At 36.6% G+C, this 23,573-nt stretch overlaps 1 protein-coding gene across 2 annotated transcripts in view; it reads left to right on the top strand.

Moving 5' to 3' along the window:
* Positions 1 to 636: 636 nt before the first annotated feature.
* Smp_017650.1 (family U48 unassigned peptidase (U48 family)) overlaps positions 637 to 23,573 on the top strand; it is a gene marked incomplete at its 3' end in the record, with an annotated part of 30,562 nt that continues 7,625 nt past the window's right edge. Inside the window, exons 1-7 of one of the 2 annotated variants that reach the window (XM_018799036.1) lie at positions 637 to 718; positions 751 to 840; positions 879 to 939; positions 3,929 to 4,099; positions 6,892 to 6,960; positions 15,584 to 15,646; positions 20,392 to 20,601. In XM_018799036.1, the coding sequence (XP_018650867.1) occupies positions 674 to 718; positions 751 to 840; positions 879 to 939; positions 3,929 to 4,099; positions 6,892 to 6,960; positions 15,584 to 15,646; positions 20,392 to 20,601 (709 nt within the window). In that variant the 5' untranslated portion in view covers positions 637 to 673. The other variant, XM_018799037.1, reaches the window with a different exon arrangement.

The following is a 23,573-nucleotide window of genomic DNA, read 5'->3' as shown; positions in this document are numbered from 1 at the left end:
TCTTGCTTCTGTAGGTTTACTCATGAGTATACAACATATTGGATGCATCCAATACATTGTTGTAATAACTGCATCTGAATTGAATAATAAGAAACGGCTATGATGTAGATAACGGCATTATGTCAATTTTGGGCCTGGAAAACGAGCAGCCCTTAGATATCTTTATATATGGCGTTGTCTTCCACTAGATTTGTTTGTCTCATTCGCATTATTTTCCTTTAATCCGCATGACACAATGTCTTTAATTAGCCTCAAGATACGTGAACTAAGTCAAATGTTCTCGTCTATTTGGTGTATGTAAGTCAGTTGATGAGTCAGATGTCTTCTATTGACGGTAACAAGTATTGTTTTATTCTCAGATCCATTTTCGTGTATCAATCAATCTCCTTAATCTTCATTGATCTGGACATTTCGCTAACTGCTGGTTACTAGAGAAAAATATACTACCACATCGTGTTACATGATCAAGAATTCCACATTTCGGTCGACTCCGCTATGTACGAAATTCTTAATTGCATAGTTTATTCCTTCTTGTTCATATCCGGTCTGTATTTCGCCGGTGGAAAGTTTCCAAGGTAGGTACGCTTGAATAAATTTACTGGTCAATCTTAGAGACCATCCAGAAACAATCAAGAGAAGAGTTGTCTCCGTGTTTGTGACAGGGGCAATTTCCATGACTCATGTACTGACGTACATACGTTTCTATGATCATCCTCCGGTTAGTGCGATCTCAATAATAACTTCTTCCAGTTTCAGTTATCCTCATATGAATTTGGAAAACTATTTATTAGGCTGGACGGCTTGTTAGAAGCAGTTATTATATCTGTCATACTTACTTTGGTTTGTTGTTATTGTTTCTGATATTCTTACAAAACCAGGTCATGTACTTTGGAGTTGTCTTGGATGATATATTTAGTGGAGATATGTTAGTCATACTTGGTAATGATTACTATCATTGCTTTTGTGCGTTTTAGGTTTTCTGTGTTACTTTTTTGTATATTCTAACTCTATGGGCACAATATTTCACAAAATGAAATTAGTATATGAACCAAACTCATAAATTATTTTACTGTTGTGATTAATTTAGAAAAGTATTAAAGAATAGCATATACACCTCAAGGCTTAGTTTTTTCGCGCATAGGGTAGCATAACGCTACTGAAAGGTATATATATCTTTGATTATTATATTATGTACAACTTTTAAAGCTCTTTTTTGCCATGAACTTTAAGTATGGTGAATACTTTATGAAGCTTTGTCTAATTAACTCTGAAATTTCCCGATCACGCCAACCAAGATCTGGTTGTTTTACTACTTGAAGATGAGTTGATTATATTCTGAAAAGTAGGACAAAAACATTATTTTCTACAGAAATTTTGAAATGTAAACTCTCTGACCAAAGGCTTTATTATGACTGTTCATTATAAATTCGGAATAATGACACTATTTTCGCACACTCATGCTATTTGCATCATCTAACGTTTGGATTTAGAAACGAATATCGTCTCTTAAGGTTTCAAAACGTCCAGTCTTCACACATTTACGGTACATCAAAACACAACTCAGTTATAACAGTACCTTGACTTTTTAATAGTAAATAAACAACATTTAAAGTGCCTGGTTTTGTTTTTATCTGATAACAAAGTATATACTACTTGACAAAAATAATCAACACTTCAAACTGGACATAAAGCCAACTAAACATCCGATTACAGGTTCGAAACCTATTTCCTCGGCATCAATCTGGACAAGTTCAAAACTTTATTCTTTTCTTAATGAACACGTACTTCAGCACGCCACTAAAAGTTTCGATCATCGTACTTCGGGGTGTACAGCTGAAAATATCTTGCGAATCCATGAACAGTGTATTATGACACTACATCGTTGATAATTTAACTGCTTGTCCTTCCTGCATATTAAGTTCTTAAAAAAATTAACCGGGCTAAAATACTGGGGTTGTGGGTCTCGTTAGGTTTAAATAAACTCTGGTTAATAAGATGTAAGTAAAATGAAAGGGATTCCTTAAAATATTCTTTGAATGTATCTTTGACCTAAAGTAAAGCACATGTTATAAGTTACCTTTTCCCAACGCTTTTTCCTGACAGAATCGAAATTAGTGTTATAAAATTCATAACTGCGTTAGATAAAAATAACCTCTCGCCAAAACTGTTCGTCAACATTACTTTAGACGACTTAAGAATTACATTGTTTTAAAATTCTTGTTTAGAAACGTTACATAATTTTGTCCTGTGGGACATTTTCTCATCCATTGTAAGCCAAAGTTAGGAGCCACATATATATAATAGATTTTAAAACTCCTATTAGACCAACGAGAAACGTCACCAAGATGATTTCCTTTGAACCCGTTTTTCTCAAGTTTCATCTTTATGAATGAATGATTTAATTCTATCAGTAAGTATTGATAACTAATAATTAGTAATGGAAGTAACGTTTATCTGGTGGCAATAATAGGTGTGCAAGATTTCAAGTGATTTATTCAATGTATACAGCAGAAATTGGATGTGAAATTGGCTAGCGAACAATGTATCATATAGTGCACCATGGTAAAAATAGCAGCTTATTTGTTCAAACTTCTGATTGAATATATTCCCTGTTTATATAGTGGTCAAGCTTCACCTTATGAATCACCCGAACATTTGCTGTTTTGAGTAGTTTAAAACACCTTTACGCCAATATTCGTACCAGTTTTGCCGGGAAAACGTCAACAAAATTAAGATGTTTGCCCACTTAATACAATTTTTTTGAAAATATTTTCATCCATTTTTCATGTCAAACAACTTCTGAACTGTTTAGAATCTAGATAATTTCCGATTGTAATCGTCCACATCTTGTGACTTATAATTACCATGATTAATGGTTTTATATATTTACTCATAAGTTAGTATTTCAGAGTGACGTAAAAATGTATAGTTTAAAATTAAACCGATCTAATAACGGCGAAATGTATACGTATTAAACTCATTGATCGGCATATATGTGTTTGGATGTAAATGTTTAGAAGTTCTATCATCACGATCTTGCCCAAACATATGTTATGTTGTTTCATACAAAACTACCAGTTTTGTTTTCATATCATCCTTGCTACCGTAACTGGTACGATGCCCAAAAGATTAGCTCTAACAGTAAGGTGTTAATTGGTTGGAGAATGAGTGGCCTACAAGCCAATTTCATTCAATCGCCTATGACATTTTATCATGCTTATTTTGTGTTTATATTTTCTTTATAAACATACTACTTCACTACATGAAAAATCGTTCATTTGGCTAGTTATAATGTCTTTGGTTTCAAATCGTTCGGAGGCCTAAGCCAATTATACGGTCACATGAATCGCCATCACTCGGCCAAATTATATAATTACGTCCATCTATCGATTTTAACCGAAAGTTCACCTCGCACAGAAAATTCACTCCATAAAAATAACATGAAAGTAGATTAACATGTGTTTAAATAAGGTAAAATTTGTTGGAATCTCCATATACAAAATTGCATACACAATTCTGACGACACTAAGAGCTCTTAACAGAAAGTTTTCCTCGGTTGAAACCTTCGAAATTGTCTCATAATGTATTATCTGTAATGACACCCCTCTTCAGTTTATACCTGTCTCAGTTTCAAACTGTTTAACCATCAGTTGAATTTGAATGAATAATTTAAAATTAGTGAAACATAGACAATGGAATTAATAATTAAATAATATGAATTTCAAATCAACTAAAACGATAGTCTGTTAGTACTAACAATCGTACTGAAAACAACAAAATTCATGATTAAAAACTCATGTAATCTTGAAGTCATTGTAAACAAAAACTGTGAGTCTGCTATTTCGATATTTTCCTGTTAATTTATCTGTTTATTTTGTGTTTATATCTAATAAAACGAATTGATTTACTTTGGATTTATTACTTATAGATGTTCAATACTGGAAAGATCGTATATTTAACTGGATAAGTTTGAGAAATTTTGTAATAGCTCCTTTGGCTGAAGAACTTATCTTCCGTGCGTGTGTTACATTTCATCTACTTCCTTTGTTCTCATCGTGTGTTATGCTTTGTTTCGTTAGTTCATTATTTTTCTCTCTAGGTAAGTATTGTTTTGAAACTCGTATATAACTAGAATTTGTTCTGATTTTACCTATTTCTTGATAATATTCATTAGTTATTGGTTTACTCTGACGCAGATTTTATAACATCCTTTTTTATGCTTCTGAACACCTCTCTACCTATTGAGTTAGAATTTTCATCGGTGATGTTTTGAAAGTTCAACCAAAGTTTATTCAATTAGCTTGCTATAGAGGTTATGACTTATTGACTAAAGTAGTCAATTTTCATCCGTTTATTCACAAGCCGGAATCCTGCTACATCTATTTTAGATTAGAAAGCTACTTAGTTTCATTCGGTTTCTCACACAGAGTAGGATGTAGCTCAATGGTAACCGCATAAAAATGTACCAGTTTAAATTGAAAATCTGCGTGCTTTCAATAAAGTCGTTGTAGATGGCATCATATTCCCCCCAAAACGCATACACAAAGCAACATCGGCCTCACTGGATCACTTTACAGAGAACCAGATCTATCACATTTGCATCAGTAAAAAGTTCAGAAGGTCAGTGAAAGACGTGAGAACGGAGAGAGAACCCAATATGAATTCAGATAACCGCCCAATGGTGACCAAGATGAAACTGAAGCTAAAGAAGCACTGGGAAACTGGAGAACCAGTATTACTTGGTTTGGTACAGCCTTCCTTCAAGATACTGACAAATTCAAGGTGGCTTTCAAAAACAGGTTCCAAGCCTTACAAGATATACTCAGAGAAGCGGAAACGACTGTGGATGACAACTGGAAAATGATTAAAGAAGCAGTAAGTTCAACATGCCAGGAGGTCCTGGGGCGCAAGAAGCACCACCATAGAGAATGGATGTCCGTCGGTACACTGGACAAGATTCAAGAAAGGAAAAACAAGATGACAACCGACAACAGCCGAACAAGAGCAGAGAACGTACAAGGCAAATACACAGAAGCAAATAGGTATTTAATTTATTTATTTTATTTGAACACATAAATATTGGTACAAGGGGGCATCAGATATTATGTGCCACACAAAAATTTGTCATTTCATTTAATTGTATGAGGGCTATAATACTGCCCGGGTTCCCAGACCGAATCAGGTGGTTTTCTTGGGGAACCACACCCCGAGCCTTTAACCTAAAGGTCTGGTCCACAATGCAGTGGGGCAACGTCAGGAGATGCAGTCCCATGATAGCCAGTGACAAACGATTGGTTCATACGCTATTTGTTCCTTCAGGATACTGGAGCCCATGTGCACTACTGGTTTGAAATCAGGGTTTTCCAACTCCTCTAGGTAAACTTTCCGTGTCCACCAACCCGGTTAAAGCTTTTTGTCCTGTCAATTTCGTAAAAAACACCCCCGCCACGAGATGCAGTTAGTAGGACTTCCCTGGAAAATAGGCGGGTGAAAAGTATCACTAGGCTGGTGAGCTGAAATATGCGGAAGATCTAGCAATGTTAATCGAAAAAGCTACAAGAAAAGGAAATACGAGACAATTGTAAGAGACAACTAAAGAGCTAGCTAAAAAATATTGTAAACCAGAGCAACCAGTCGAGAACAAAGGAGTCAAACCAATCACTGGAATTCAAAAACAGAGGAACAGGTGGGTAAAACACTTGAAACCTATTTGTCGAAGGTATATTGATTTTCAAATCTCTCCCCATTTTCGTTCCTTTCACCTAGCCCATATCTCCATATGGAATCTTTATTCTCGGTGTTGTTCATCCCGACCTTGGCGTTCAGGTCTCATATTTGGTTGGTCAGGGACTTCCCTGGCTATTTCCCCATGATCGACTGCAGCCTCTCACAAAGCTGATCTTTATTGTATCCACTACTTTTTTGGTGGGGCATATCACCGGATGACACTCGTTGTAAACCCCTCCCTCTTTGTTTTGAAGGATTCTTTGATAATCCCGGATCTATAAGGTTCCAATTCTATAGGTGCTTTTCTTGTTATTTTGGAAAACATCAGTGCGACTTCTTGTGTGTGAAGCGTTTTCTTCTTTATGGCCAGAGTACAATGACACCTCTCGCAAAGCTAATCCTTTTTGTCCAGCTTACGTTCAATGGGCTTTACTTATTCTGTGAACCTCCTATTTGTATCTCATTTCTGCAGCTAATAAACCGGTCTTCCTGGTCTTCCACATCGTGCGGACATTCCATGTACCTACATTGCTTGTTTCCGGTTTTTAGAAAGGATAACGTCCTCGTGGCTCCCGAAAAATCTCGAATTTTACCATGAGGTGTCATAATTCTAAATGATGATCCTTCGACTATCAAGACAGAGTGTAAATGTCTTTTCTGGTCAGCGTTTTTCATGTCAAGGTTGTTTTCTATGGGATGGGGTTGCTGACCCCATGCTAAACCCTCCTTTGTCTGGGCTTAGGACTAGCAGTAACCCTAGAAAGACTCATGACGGTTTACCGTACTTAAAATAAACTCTACAAAGTTTTAGAAAATTTCTTTTGTACCAAATCTGTTAGTAAAATTGTGCAGTTTATGGAAGTAAAAAGTAACTGTTAAAATATTATAGACCTTATAGTGAAGGTTTAATTAAAATAACTGCCATGCTTCTTTTTTTTAAATGGTTGTCGTCTACTCTGGTATCTTAAGCTGAGTCATTCGTCCATTATTTTCTCCAGCTGAATGCACACACTACTTGTAGTTCCACTGAAAAAAAGTTAAATGCATGCAACTATGTGTACTAATAAACTGTATACTATATTAAACAGAAATTTCTCTTTCATGAAGTCAAGTATTTAGTAGGCATATACCAATTATTTTTGTCGTTGTTGTTGTTACATGTAGCCCATTTTCATCATGTTTTTGAATCCGTGAAAAGTGGTCAAGATCTGCAGTCTGCATTTAAAACTTCACGTGAGTCCATTTATACTTCATTATTTTTTTCATGAACTTATGTAATGTATTGAATAAAGTAGCTATATTAAATCAACAAATTTAATAGTTATACACGTCATTTATGCTGTGCTCAACTACTCATGTTAATAATATCTCAAAAAGTTTCCCTACATATAAAAGAATTCGTTGCAGACAGTAAAAAAGATTATCATCTCACGAATAAAAGTGCCTAAATTCAGAAAAACCTTTTTTTTAGTTGTTCTTTCGTTTAGCGGATGTCCAGCGCTTTAACCGAGTTGGTGGACACGGAAAGTCCACCTAGGGGAGTTGGAAAACCCTGATTCCAAACCAATGGTGCACATGGGCTCTGGTATCCTGAAGGAACAAATGGCGTATGAACCGATCGTTTGTCACCGGCTACCATGGGACTGCATCTCCATACGATGCTCCACTGCTTTGTGAATCAGACCTTTAGGTCAAAGGCTCCAGGTGTGGCCCCCTAAGAAAACCACCTGCTTCAGTCTGGGCACCTTGGCAGTATCACGGTCCTCACACAAATCAAATGAGATTTGTGAGGCGCATATGTATCTGGTGCTTTTTTGTACCAATGTTTATGTGTTTAAATAAATAAATAAAATAATAATGCTAACATTAAGGATAAGTAAAAATTATTTCTTCTGATCAGTCTGTAAACCGTTATCGACTGAGGTAGCTGAAACATGTGGTACACATGTCTCGTAGACGAAATACTTGTTATTACAAGTCGAAAGAGGCTAGAGGCGGACAAAGCAATTCACAACATCATTTCAGTGCAGTCTTCGGCTGTTATTCTAAACCGTATATGAAAACGCATCCCATAAGAGTGTTTAAATTCGTTCATTTAATTGGAGCTGATTGTGTCAGAGGCTTGTTTGTTGAAAATATTGACTAAATGTATTTTTCTAATCGTCCTGAACAATAATGCAAATGTGTCTGGGCTGTGTTACGCCCTCTCTGAATGTAAAACGTTACTTCAGGACTCACTGGTCTACGTTCCTGACTTGATTGTTCGTATTTATTCATTCATTTATTTGAACATGTAAACATTGGTACAAGGAGGCAACAGATATATATTTACCACACTTCACCATTCGATTTGTGTGAGGGCTGGAAAACCGCTCGGACACCCAAACTTAGGAAGGCTCAGAGAACAAAACCCGACCAAAAAAGAAACTAGTTAGTTTTCATTCTATTTAGTGCATACTAGGCCATTTGACTTCAAAGATCATTCAACTTTTACTGAAATTGTTAGCACCCTACTAAACACTTGAATAGCTTGCTTTTTGTATTCATATTAGAGCCTTACAATCTATACATAACACTCAATAACCTTTTAGTTACTGTTTCGCAAGTTTGGTTAGCTTCAAAAGTTACCATCCTTTATTAATTTCCAACTATATACATAATCAGATAGGACAGTCAGTCAGTCAGCTACAACGTAGGACCAGGCACATATATGCATCGGTCCAAGTTGCCATATCTCGTTAGCACAACAAGATCAACACCGGATTCATAGTAGTTAATTTAGTGATGGTGGTAGTATATAAATTATAGGTTGTATATAAGGATATAGTATAGGAAGGAAGAAAGTTATGAAGCAATTTTAATCTCAAAGTTTAAGGGAAGATAAAGAGTGTATACACCTACGCCATTGTGATCGATTCTGAGCCATGTCACCTAGAGTCTCCAACCATTGGTTACGATAGTCACGCGGACCCCAACCAGGTAGTCTGCATCTGCCAACATGGCTCAGGCTAGAAGTTAGTGACTTCAAGCACTGATGCCATGTTTTGGTTTGGCCGCCCCTAACTCTCTTCCAACCATCCCCTACACTAGTCAGCATAGCGCATCGTGGTAATCGGTGTTCAGGCATACGTAACACGTGGCCCAACCACCTCAGTTGATGAAGATTCATCACCTCGCCAACTGATTTACCATCATTCCCTAATACCCTGCGTCTAACCTCGCTATTACTTACCCGGTTATCCCAGCAGATGCGAGCAATATTTCTAAGGCATCTGTGGTCAAATACTAGTAACCTACGAGTATCTTCTATTCTTGATGGCCATGTTTCACAGCCGTAAAGTAGAACAGAGCGAACTGCTGTGCAGTATACTCGTCCCTTAATTGATAGACGGATATCTCGTCTTCGCCATAGGTGACGTAAGTTGGCAAAAGCCAAACGAGGTTTTTGAATCCGTGCTGAGATTTCGTCAGACACCAACCCATTAGGGCTGATCAGACTTCCAAGATAAGTGAAGTTATCGACGCGTTCGACTACTTCACTCCCTATCCTTAGTTCGGGTGTTGACGCAGGCCAGTCCTGGAGTAACAATTAACATTTGGATGGGGAGAAACGCATCCCAAACATCCTGGCATTATTACTGAGTTCCAACAGAAGACTCTGCATTTTGTCAGCGTCTTCACCAAACAGAACTATGTCATCTGCGTATTCTAAGTCGCTTAGTGGTCCCCCTGGTAGGAGATCAATTCCTGAAAATTCAGTCGACGAGAGCGTTATTTCCAGCAACAGGTCTATAATGAAGTTAAACAAAAATGGGGATAGTGGACAACCTTGACGGACACCACTTGAGGTTGTAAAATCATATGACAGTTCGCCATAAGCTCTCACTCGACTGGTAGTGTTCGAGTAAAGAGCCTTCACAAGGTTTATGTACTTCTCAGGTACATCTTTTAATGAGAGACACTGTCACAGAACCTCTTGGTCTACAGAGTCAAATGCTGCTTTCAAGTCAAGAAAAACTATCATTGTCGGACGCCGATAAGCGTGTCTGTGCTCTAAAACTTGACGAATGGTGAATATGTGGTCGATACAGCCACGACCAGGTCTGAAGCCAGCCTGATTTTCTCGTGTTTGCAGTTCACGAGTCTTAGTTAGGCGCCTGGTAATTATTGAGGCTAGTATTTTAGATGCTATGTTAGTCAGACTAATCCCTCTATGGTTATCGCAGGATGATTTTGACCCCTTCTTATATATTGGGATAATCAGTGATTGTGACCAGTCGGATGGGATTACGTCCGTCTCCCAGATTTTAGCCAGAATATTAGTCAACCTAATCGCTAAAATTGGACCACCATATTTAAAGACCTCTGGAGCCAATCCATCTGGACCAGCTGCTCTTCCTCGTTTCCGATGAGTTGTAGCCTTTTGAACTTCAGGTAGGGTCGGGGGACCTACTTCAATGTTCCATTCAGACTGTCTTGGAATAGTGGGTAGGTGTGCAGTAGCTGAAGGCCAGCTAAACTGCTCCTTAAAGTGTTCCGCCCATCGTTCTAAACGTTTAGGTTGAGAGCAGATAAGGGTTCCGTCTCTTTCCGAGATTGTCTCACTTACACTTGACTTCTTAATTCCGGTTTCTTTTATTAGTCTGAATAGTTGCCTGGTGTTGCCTACAGCCGCTGCCTTTTCCATCTCTTTTGCTTTCGTTGCCCACCACTGCTCACGATCGTTCCTTAGACTTTTAGTTAACCTAGATCTAATTTGTTTATGCTCTTCGTTGTGTCCAGAGCCTGATGGGATGAGTTTACGCGAATCCATCAGTGAAATAGACTTGGAAGAAATCCACTGGTTTTTTGGAGCCCTATGGTTTAAATGACTAATAGATGTAACTGCTGTTTCCACAGCTGTTCGTATGTCTTTCCAAGCAGCATCTGGGTCAGTCTCGTTTACAGAACTGCCTAGATGTAAACTCAGTTGTTCCTGGAGTCTACTTTTGGCTTCGTCGTCCTCCAGTTCAATCCTAATGGGTCTTCTTAGTGTAATTTTCCTGCGTCCATTGAGACGCAGACAAATGCGCGCTCGTATTAAAGCGTGATCAGAGTCTAAACAAGTATTCCAATACGAGCGACAATCTTCTATTGAGCCTCTCCAACGATGACTGATGACAATATGGTCTATTTGAGCCCATCGTTGGTTTGGTGCAGGTGGTCGCCATGTTAGACGATGTCTCTCCTTATGCTTAAAATTAGTGCTTGCTAAAAATAAACGATTGTCTGAGCATAGTTGCAACAGACGATCACCATTATCGGTTCGTTGAACCGGAATACTAAAACACCCACCTAAATGTCTTTCTGTTTGATTTAAGCTGCCTACCTGGGCATTAAAGTCACCCGCTACGACTACTATGTCTGAGCGCTTAGCTTTCTGAAGAAGCTCAGAGAGCTTTCTGTAAAAGTCATCTTTCACTTCATCATGGCTGCAGTCAGTGTGAGCGTAGGCAGAAACGACGAGAAGGCAACGACGTGTGTCCCTATCCTTCCGAGTTCTTACGGAGCCATTTAGCCGGACAGCACACAGGCGACTGTCAACGGGGATCCATTCTAGTAGTGCCTGTTCTGCCCTTGTACTTAGTGCTATGCCTACACCTGCAAGTCCGCGAGAACTAGCCAACGGGTTGCCAGATACACGGAGGGTGTATTTCGTTGGCTGTCCATTTTGGCGAGGTGAGGTCAAGTGAATGACCACACTGGGATCCTGTATGCGTGTTTTGGAGACACAGCATACATCAATGGCACGAGATTCTAGGGTTTTAGCTAAGGAAGCCTGTTGACCGATTTGGCATAGGGTACGTACGTTGAAGGCTCCAATGTGTAGTTTGGAGCGAGGTTTTAGTAGACTTGGGACAGCGTTCCGCGCACTAGAATCGTTGGCTATGGTGACACTTGAGGATTATTTATTTTATTTATTTAAACACATAAATATTGGTACAAGGAAGCATCAGATAAATATGCGCCACACAAATCGAATGAGATTTGTGGACAATTCGGAATAAACCGTCTGTAATAATTTATTAGTCCCAGATATCGTCGTAATTTTTTTCGTGTATCGGGCAACGGATAGTCTCTGATGGTATCGATTTCTGTAGAGATCGGTGTGATACCTTGAGAAGTTACTATGTGTCCAAGGAACTGTAAGGATCCTTTTCCAAACTCACACTTCTCAATGTTTATGGAAATACCGTGATCTCTTAGTCGCGCGAATAATTGCCGTAGTTGCTGTATGTGCTCGTCCATAGTGGAGCTGGCTACTAGTAAATCATCTATGTATGCGTATACTCCAGGTAACCCTCTGATGACCTGGTCAATAAATCGTTGAAATGTTTGTGCTGCATTAGTCAGTCAGAAAGGCATGCGTAAGAATTCATATAGCCCGAAAGGGGTCGTTTCCACTGTTTTTGATATGTCTTGTGGAGCGACCGGGATGTGATAATACGCTCTAACTAAGTCAATCTTCGAGAATACTGTAGGGTATCTATCGGCCATTGTTTGCTTGTTAAGTGCTCGATAGTCTCCACATGGTCATAATTCTCCGTTCTTTTTCGGAGCCATGTGTAATGGGGACGCCCACGGGCTGTTCAAAGGCCTTACTATGCCTAGCCTCATTAACTTGTCGAATTCTTGCTTTGCTATTGCTAGTCTTTTTGGGTATAATCTTCTTGGCCTTGCATTAACCGGTGGCCCGTTGGTTATGATATGGTGCTGGATAGAATGCTTGAGATCCGTTTTACTGTACGTTACTTTTAAAAGTTCGGGAAACTCGTTTAACAACAATTTACGTGGGTCATTGCGGCTTTTATCTATCACTAGATTCATGGAAACAGATTCTGTAAGTGTTCCCCAAATCGAAGTAGTATGAGTACCGTTTATGAGTCTGTGGCGCCGTGAGTCTACTAGTAAATCGAAATTACATAGAAAATCGATGTCTATTGTGGGTACCGATACGTCTGCTATAACAAAATCCCAGCGGTATGTAGCGCCTCGTCCGAAATTTAGGGACAATCTTGATATCTGATTTATTCGCTGCTTTTGGAACTAATGACATGTTAAGGTTCCTTTTATCGTCGCATACTGGGGGTACTACGCTAATTTCCGCTCCCGTGTCCACCAAGAATTGTGTGCCTGTCATTCGGTCTTGTATATAAAATAGGCGGCTGTTTGAGAGCTTTATGTTGCGCGTCTTCTGGAAGCTGATCGGCTTCTACCGCGCGTGCCATCTCGTGATAATTTTCGTGGTCTCTCGCTCTGGGTCAAATCTGTGAGTTTGCGGCACAGAACATCTATCTCCTTCTGCAGAGTACTGATTCTATCATCTACTGTCACGCTGTGTGATTGAGGGCTTGCTTGCTTTGCTCTTTCGTACATTCCATCAGCTATTTTTGCTGTTATCTATGTCAGCGTCAGTATCTCCAACGGCTAAGATTTGCTGAATACTGGACGGGAGTCGGCGAAGCCACAGTTGATAAAATAAGTTATTGTCTATTTTTCTATCGCCTAGTAGACTTTTCATATAAGTTTTTAACTGTGATGGAGTTCTATCCCCCATTTGTACTTGGTTGAGAAGCTGCTCAACAGCTTGTTGGTCACTTAGTGAGACTGCTTTAATTACTGCCTGTTTTAATACATCGTATGGCCTTTCAGTGTCCGGTTTAGATAACGCCTCTCGTACGTTTTCTGCTACTTCGTCTGGGAGGAGAGTGCTTGTGAGGCCGAATTTATCTCTTTGTAAGTTAATACGATTAGCCAGAAAATAGTTTTCGAGTCTAGTGAACCACAGCTGCGGGTCGGTGACCTCAAAGGAGGGGACTGGAAGATTAAGAGTTCTCACGGACGAAGTTTGCTGTACACTTGACATAGTATTTTCGGAAGACATGCTTACAAAAAAAAATTTTAAGTAGTACACAAATATGATGTAAATGTCACAAAGAAAAATGGACGAACAAAAACAATAATAATAATAAATGGTACAATTTATAAAATGGAACAGACTTACTAAATTGTACCAATATATCAATTGTTTGTGAATGATCGTTATTTATTATGAATATAATCGTTAAGTTCAATGTTTGTGAGTTAATGTACGTGTAATTAAAATTGTGATGTAATAAATCCACAATTATGATTATGATACAGATAATAATCCGATTTGAGACGCAGCGCTTTGAATTTTCGAAATTAGATTATATCGTCGAAAATTGTTTTGTGTTCGCTCGGCGAGGCCTCCATTTCTGTGGTGGTCGATATTCGATATTATCCTTAAACTTCGTATATTGTTCGTCTTGATAACCGTTGCTCGATAACGTACTAACGGTGTATAAATCAGAAGGCGAAGACGAAGGGTTGATTGCGTTTATTATTGAACCACACACAGATATCCAATATTACAGGCACGTTAAACAAGCATGAAAGAGCAGTGCCGTAAAGCAGGCGAGTGAGCGTGAGAACAGAATGAATGAGTAAGCGTGTACAATACGATGTAGTGCAGTACAGAGCAGAGCGGTAAACAGGATTAAGATATATATATATATATATATATATATATATATATATATATATAAAGTGGAAAAGCATGAGTCATCGTATCAATTAAGCGATTAATAATAAGGCTAGCGGAATGAATACGTGCGTGGGCAGTAAGCAATGTTCAAGCGTATATAATAAAAGTACAATGGTATAGATAGGTTGTTATTGTATGAATGACTGTCCATTAAATGTTTTTTTTATATTATTATTAGCTTTATTCAATATAATATTTTTGGTACAATATAGAATTCTCATCACAAAGTACTTCAACAAGTTTCCGTTTCTTACTTCTTCATCCATCCTGACGATAAATATTGAGTGATCGCCAGTTAGACGTTAGCAGCCCAGTCAATCGACATCTAAATAATGTGCCTTCTTCTCTCTGCATATTACCAGCAACCATGATATCTCTGATTAGTCCTTCTGTAACCTTCACAGCGAAAGGTTTTACACTTTTCAGAAACGCACCTGAATAGGTTGTGCGATTAATAGGCATAGTGATGTATTAAAACAAACGAAATTAGATAACTTGTTGAAATATCTAGATGTCAGGAACAGGTAGGCCAGATGCTTAAACAGGCTTAGCCAGATTAGATGTAAACAAACTCAATTTTATGTGAGCTGCTATAACTTAACAATGTTTATGTGTTTTTTATAGATTACGTTTCATACTCTGAATATTAAGTGAATATTTCGGGTAATTCAGTGATCACATAAGTCAACAGTATCAAATGAAGCTTCTGCAAATAATTCATTTAAACTAGTAAGACTGCCATGATTAGCAAAATGATCACTGTAGCCATTTCCATAATTTCCTCAAACTGAGCTGCAAATTTTCAGGTGTAATTTTTAGGTGTAGATACCAAATACCTAAACACTCGGCTACTGTTCTTAGTCTACACTTTACTTACTTTCTCTTTGTCTGTTATATAGTATTATTAGACTTCATATCAAATGTATTTCAAATGTATTACGTGACATTAGCACAGATAATCATGACTACTACTGTTTATTCTTGTTCACTAATAAATCATAAACAGCGCTGTGATGATATTTGTCACCTTGTTATTTGTGATTTTGCTTGAAGTTTAACTGATGGATTTTAGTTAATTAGAATTTACTTTTCATTAATAATTTGTAATTTTTATTATTAGTATTATAACCACAAAATCTAAACACATTCTAATTATTATATTTATCTGCTAAGTTTTCATAAAGTTTTTATCGTCTTTTGTTATTCATTAACTTCATTGTCATCATTTAAAACGTTATTTATTTTTAGTTTTCCAAGTGTTTTACACAACATTATTTGGAATGTATTCTGGATTTCTGATGCTAAGAACTGGTAAGTTCATGTATTTTTAGTTGTACAGCATTATTTATTTATTTAAACACATAAATATTGGTACAAGGAAGCATCAGATACATATGCGCTGCACAAATCTCATTCGATTTGTGTAAGAAATGTGATACTGCCTAGGTGCCCAGACTGAAGCAGGTGGTTTTCTTAGAGGGTCACGCCCGGAGCCTTCGACCTAAAGGTCTGATCCACAAGACAGTGGAGCACGTAAGGAGATGCAGTCCCATGGTAGCCGGTGACCAACGATTGGTTCATACGCCATTTGTTCACTCAGGATACCGGAGCCCATGTGCACCATTGGTTTGGAATCAGGGTTTTCCAACTCCCATAGGTTGACTCGCCGTGTCCATCAACCCGGTTAAAGTTGTACAGCATACACTTTTTATGTTCGTGAAGTTATATTCACAATTTTAAACTGTAATATTAATGGTAGATCTAGATATTACGTCACTGTAGGTAATCTGTAATACATGAAAAATACAATCGATGATAAAACTGAGATGTATAGTGGTAAAATTTAATCCCTTAATAACTTTACTTTTCCATGCAATAGGATGATATGTCTCATTGTTTGTACGTTATTACGTGATTTCACCATTGAGTGACGTTACTAACGTACGTATGCAGCTCTTCAGATAGCTTTCTAAAGCTGCGTTACATATCAAGGTTTGGGTAGTGAGTATTGAGGAAGATAGGCGTGAAAATTGTGTTTAGTGGACGCTTGGTCACTCCATTACCTATGTTAAAACTCTAAATCACAATGAAATAACAAAAGTGTAAAAATTAACCCGTAAGCATCGTCATTTTCTCAAGAATCCTCTCATACAGTTTACTGTCATTCTCACTGCAGTTATAGTGATCTATCATTGTGAGTGAAATTTAGAAGCTTATTCATAATCCAGGCCATGATAAATATGCACAAAACATCCTTCTATTTGTTGTAATACATTAATTCAATGTAAAATTTAAGATGAGTTAAAAACTACTTATATTCTCTTTTCATGACCATTTCTATGTCCATTAGAATTTTATGATATTTGAAACAAATCTAGATCTATTCACTTTTACGAATCCTTTTATGAAGCGTTATGGTACTTTATGCAATTATTATAAATTATGCGATACCTTTTTACACATTCTACATCTAAGCTCAGTAATACCTAGTCACTCTATGTTTTATAAAATCCCTCGGTTCAGGTTTGTCTTACGACACTATCTTGTGATTAGGAATTCCTGTTTCGTTTTTTTCAATTTGACTTTACACATTATTTTAACCATTCTATTAATTAAAATGTTCTGTCCATTCATTATTGCCAATTTATTCGAATCGGTTATTTGAACAAGTAGACAAAAACACAAAAGTTTAATTATACTCATTCACAAGTCATCTAGCATTCGTTCATATTCAGTACATGTTTTCCTTCTGGCTTTACCGTACAATCGGTAGCATGTTCAGTAATATAAATACTTCTGTTCTTTTGTTTACCTATGCAGTTTGTTCATTAAACTCTTTAGTTCGAGATAGATTCATACTACAGTAAATTTTTATACTTTAAACTTTGTATAGTAGGCATTTTGATGACACATTTGTTGCTTACAGTAGTTACAAACATGCTTCTTATATACTGAGTCTTTTGAATTAAATACCCAAACATACTATTTAAAATGAATCATGGACATAAAAAATAGGATAAATTTAAAGTTTTATTCATCAAAAAGACGCTTAAAGTGAACTTTATTTGAACTTCAATATCTATCCGATAAGCTAAAAACAAACTTTGGTTGGAAAACTATTCGGTCAAGTGCAGAACTTACATCAAGCGGACAAGATTAAGATGGTATTAGTCATTGCCCAAGGTTGTCTGTCGGATAATAGTCATTCAATAAGGTTCTATGAATGTGGAAGAACTGAAGAAATGGAATGTGTTGTGGTTATAAAAATCTGTCTTTGTACTACTTGACTTTAAATGTAGTGAAACAGTTGACAAAGTTGATGCCGGGCTGTGGGCTGCATTAAGAAGGACTTATCCAACCTCTGAACTGGTCTCATTGAGACATTCGAAAGTTAAAAAAACACTCACTTTACGTTATTTCCAATTTCGCTTACTAGTTTACATGTGTGTGGAGATTCACATACATTTGATGAACACAAATGAGAGTTATTACTCTCATCTCCAGGCGTGTTATTCAGAAATTAGGACTAAGGGATCAATATACTTTGAAATGTGTAATCACCCGTCATCTACTTGATAGTGAACATGACGTTGAAACCCCAAGATCGTTCTGAAATGTCAGTAACCTTATGACTTCGGACTTATTACGTTTTAATCAGGCCATCACTTTCAAACGGCTCAAACCGGATTTATGATTTCAAAAATTTACTGTTTCCAGTCTTACACTGTCCTGGTAAATTCGATTCCCAATACTTAGTTGCGTAACGTCCCACTTTATGTTTGCAATTATAAACTAATTTTCTTTACCTCCTCTCGTATCCTACACGAGCTTTACTCATTTTAATCTTATGATCAATCCATGCTTGTAGTTTTTATTACGTAACTTTGAAAATTTCAGTAGCCTGTCTCTGTGTTTTAAAATTTTCTCCTTGAATATGCATGTTACATAACAAATTTATATTACGTAACATATTGAACCATATGAACATCTCTTATAATTTTTTCATACTTATTGCTACTTTTACTAATTATCATTGATGAAAACTTTTCTAAAATCATGATATAAAATATGTACAGCGTTTTACTTGTAAATACTTAATACTATTATTTCTGGGTCATAAGCAACAGAAGAGAATTCACGAAATAAATTAATTCATCTTATTCCATTACAATCTTTGTCCTGGCTTTATCCAAATTTAGAAATGGGAAACATTGTATGAAATAGGACTTTTAATAACTACTGTGCTGACATCAGCGCTAAATTTAAGTTCATTCTGAATATGTCTTGAGCAGTTCCAGTCTTAGTAACAATTGTATATTTAGTCACCCCGCTATCTATTATTTGGTGTAATTATTGATGACATAAATACGATCCACGACAACTCTTCTGGGTTTGAACTAATGGTTTAGGCACTCAGCCTTTGGTTAATAAATTTCAGGACTCCAACTCCACTTCATCTAATTGTATTTGACCAGCTTATTAGTCCACATAAAATGCGGTTTGCAGCAAAATACGTAGACTTATTTTTGTTCTCTGAGTTGTATTAAAGTCAAATTTAATCGGAAAACTCAAATAAATTTTTTACCATGCTACAGAATAAGGATTATGTTCAATAACTAAATCAATATCATTATGAGGGTTTGTGGAGAGCGTAGTATTTTAACGGTTGAATTCACAAGTCAATCTAAGGGTGCCCATCATTAAAAATCTGGAAGCGCGCGGGATCAGAGGCCTTGAGTTCGAATCCTGCGTGCGGGACCGTGGATGCGTACTGCTGAGGAGTCCCATACTAGGACGAAACGGCCGTCCAGTACTTTCAGGTTTTCAGTGGTGTTCTAGCTCAGATTGACTTGTGAATTCAACTGTTTAAGCTAGATCGCTGTTTTTTAATGATGGTACACACATGATATGATCTGACTTATGCTGAAAATTGATGTAATCACTTATTTATGGTGTGTTGGATTTGAAATTCCAAGTGGTTCACGCTAAACAGCATTTGGTATCATAATTCTTCAGTTGTAATTCTTACAGAAATATTTAACATGGTTACCGATTAAATTGAGCTTACAAATTTCAATTCTGTTTTGTTATATATCCATATTCAAAAAATCAACATTATATATATGAATGTTTTCTTGCTGATATCTGTTTCTGTACACTATCCTTTAAAATATTTGTTTTCGTTGAAGTACTTAATTCCAGTGTGCTTTGTATACATTGTCAAGGTTATTACAAAATAAGCCAAAGACGTAACCTTTGTATATCGATTATAACTGTGTTATGAATATTATTTGATAAAAACGATCAGAATTATTTTATTTTATTTATTTGGGTACATCTTTAGTGTCTTATAAATTGTATGTTTTTTTCTTCTGATAATGTTACCTGCCTCTGTGTACTGGATGATTTAATTCTAAAAGTTTAACTAGTGTTCTACAAATCATCCATCTGAGGAAAATTGGGGTTTCCCTTTTTTCATTGATTCATTATAATTTGTTATTTGACTTGATAATAGGTCGTTACATATGATTTTACAACTTCCTTTCTGTTAATTTTTTAAAGATACATTCTACAATAATTCATCATTTAGGAAGTTGGTATAATTCTTAATAAGATTCTCATCAAGAACCACACTATTTTTGAAGCAGTCAGGAATTGTCGAGTATGTATCTTATTTAACAGTTTACTTACCAGCTTATTTTTCCATACTACCGCTATCAAAATGAACAGAAATGGTTCGATAAATGTATTCTCTCGAAACTTGTAGATCATTATTTGACATAATCTACTGTAGACATATAAAGCTACTCAGTTGTAACTGATATGTTTGTTAAAATCTTCTGAATGAGTGTTAGTTTTGTAATATGTTATGTCTATCTCCAAGTATAAAATTGTTTGTTTCACTTGTAGAAAAATTTCCCTAATGTCTTTTAGTTACGTTGCTAGTATATTTTATAACATGAACTACCTACTTATCTATGTTTTGTTAATCTTACAGTTTAATTTACTAGTTACCTTTTCAATACACATTTCATCATATTTTGTTCACTGTATAGGTAATATTGCTTCAAGTATTGTTACGCACTCCTTGTGTAACTTCTTCGGCTTACCAGATTTAATCGGTGCCATCGAAAGAGCCAAGTATCGTTGGGGTATCTCTGGTCAAATTTTCGCTATTGGATCTCATCTTTTGGGGTTACTTTTATGGGCATACTTGCTATATGGAATAACTGAAACAAAATGGTCCTCACCAAACAACTGTCATTGTAATTGGTATTGAGAATTTCCATATCCATATGAATTATTACTTATAGTATTAATAGGACTGTTAAACTTTTTAACTCTTCTTTTCAATTCGGCTGAAAACTCTTATCTTATATATAAATATTAAATATTTATATAATCCCGGTAAACATAGCAAATTACAGTTCATCGAAGGTACAAATGTAATAGGAATTAAAACAGATTTTTAAAAAATTTCAAGGCCTCACCTCATATTCGCAATTGTATTTAAATTTTGTGCTGCTAAGTATTTACTTGTACGTCATTAGTTTATTTGTTGTTTTAGATTGTAAATGTGTACCATTCTAAGATTTGTTATAATTATAAAGATTTTCTGATTTTTCTGTTTTCAATATACGAACTTATACGTATATTTTAACAATACACAGGTCAATTACTTGTATATTAATTACTGTTGGTGTCTTATAAAACACTTAACTGGATTCTTCAGGTGCTACACAGACATATACTCAGCTGTATGAATTCCAGTAATTTTGTCCTGTCAACTGTAGGTTTTATAATTAGTTGTCCCTTTTTTCCGTGGATCCAGCCTGAATATCACTAAATCTAAGTGTAAATGTTTTTGCTATTTCCTGTCACGGATAATTTTTACATTATCGGCTAGTAAATGAGATTTATATGCTATACACAATCACATGGACGTAGTTTGTGATGGAAAGTTGTTGTTGTTATTCTTTCTCTCTCTAATACCATTGAGATACTACCTTACTAATTAAGTACTCCGGTTTTCGACAGCATGCAATGGAAATCTGGGAAGCCAGCTCGGGAAGTCTTTGTGTCATACGATATTCATATATGTTTAAAAGTAGTACGTAGGAATATATTTTGACACAGACAGTCCAATTTATTTTTCATGAACATCAGGCTCCCTTAGTATCTTCACACTTATTCAGGAGCTCTTTTTAGTTTGGTTTCTGGACAGAATTTGTTATTGAGAAGAGTAAGCCAGAATGTTAACAATTCCGTACACTGGACAATAGTATGAACCCAGTTTTGTTAGATTCGCTGTTGATTTTCAGACAATTCTGGATGTTTTCATCAAACCTAAGGTACGTGTGTACATTTCTAGAACTTTCACAACCAATCTCGATTTATGTTATTCTTTTTGCTAAGTGATTACGTACATGATGTGTCAAATATATGATTCAGTAATAATCCACATGATCTAAAGTGACTACAATGAATAGTTTCGGGAACCCTCTTATTGGTTTTTCCACAAGTGTAACTCAGATTAATCAGCTTACTGACTTGTAAGTTTTAGAGCTTCGCCCCACAATTGCGTTTGTCTACTTAGACAAAAAATTGGGAACGAGTTTCGTATCAAGTTTGCTAGGTGTATTTTTAGCATCGTAGAAATGTGAGTTTTAACCATTTCTATTCTCCATCCTTATAAAACTGACAGTATTAGGTTGAATGTATGTATCGTAGTACCTGGGTGCGTCAACATTTTTGCCTTTGCAATCCTAATATTAGTAAGCAAAACCACAGGAACCGGACTTGTCGCATATTTTGAAGAAATTTCGAACATGAAAATAGGTAAAGTTGACATTTAGTACATTTAGAGTTCAATGCTTTGGGATGTCACACCAGATTCCTAATAAATTCTTCCAGAGCAATGTGATCACAACATCATCTGACGACTGTCTGTGTTTGTATGTAACCAACTGGGGCTGATCTGCATAGTTGAGATGGCTAGAAGGAGGATGTTTGCTGGTAGCGGAATTCCCATGATGAGCTTCGAAATCACCATTTTTCAGATTCTCTGACAGGCTTAAATTGTTGGAACACACGAGGAGTCTAGGTTCACTCACACTACTCTTTTTGGGAGTAAATATGTACGGAAAAGTTCCACCTACTGATTCATTGTATGATAGGACTTTAACGGAAATAATGTTTGAGTAGATCTCCAAACTATGGGTCTCGGATTAGTGTTTCACATTTTACTGTTACTTTTTGGTGGTAGTCCGTTGGGATTCCGGTGCAAAAACAGGCTTCACTTTCATGTATATCTAGGGTCTTGGCATTCGTTTGACTCGCAGACTATTTTGACCATCCCTCTTGAATGTGGGAACCTGAAGTCGAGGGTAAAAGTCCAAATATCTCTATCTGCTCTATCAGTTCCCGCTCACCAATTTTCTGAGCTCTAACAGGTCCAGTGCCTGTTATGCTACTTGGTTGATAGCCTAGAGTGTTACCCAGATCACCAAGCTATATATAGATGTATCTACACCTCTTGGAAAATCAATCCATTCCTTGTTCGATGCCATCTGCATTTCCTTTGGGACATTCATGTATAGCTGAAGAAGGCCCCATTTGACTACTTTTAATTGGCCCACTTGTGATGTTTTGAATGAACCAATGACTTCTTGGTATTGATGACTGTTGTAATTTTGAATTCCAAATACAATACATTCGTTCGGGCTCATCTGATACTTCTTGATTAAATAGCGTTATTCCTGGGATTACTAGTTTATACTACAAATCAAATACTTCTGATAATCATATTGGCGTCGCGATTGAGCCTGTGAAATAATGGTTGGATATAAATTCAGATTTTAATGCTTTTGAGGAGTACATGGAGAGGTTCGAAATCTGGGCTATGACCAAGGAAGATGATGTAGATTTTAATATTGTGACCCATTTCCTTACATTCATCGGAAAAGAAGCATACAGCCTCATAAAGACTTTGGCACTTCCAGACAAACCGATTTCACTCCCCTATGCAACTCTCAAGCAACTACTGTTGGATCATGTAAAGTATACAAATTCTGAATGCGGCAAGAGAGAAAAATTCGATAAAATGACTCGACAGAAGATCAAAAATTTCACTACTTTACTAAGTCGTCGCAGTTCGATGCGTAATCAAAGTTATTCAGATAATACTTCATTGAGCTGTGAAACAGTCCATGAAGATGAGCACGAGTTTAGTAAATGC

Source organism: Schistosoma mansoni, chromosome 3 (genome assembly GCF_000237925.1).
Source record: "Schistosoma mansoni strain Puerto Rico chromosome 3, complete genome".
Classification (NCBI taxonomy): Eukaryota; Metazoa; Platyhelminthes; class Trematoda; order Strigeidida; family Schistosomatidae; genus Schistosoma; species Schistosoma mansoni.
Note: the sequence above shows the minus strand (reverse complement) of the source record. Positions and strands in the feature narration are given on the sequence as shown.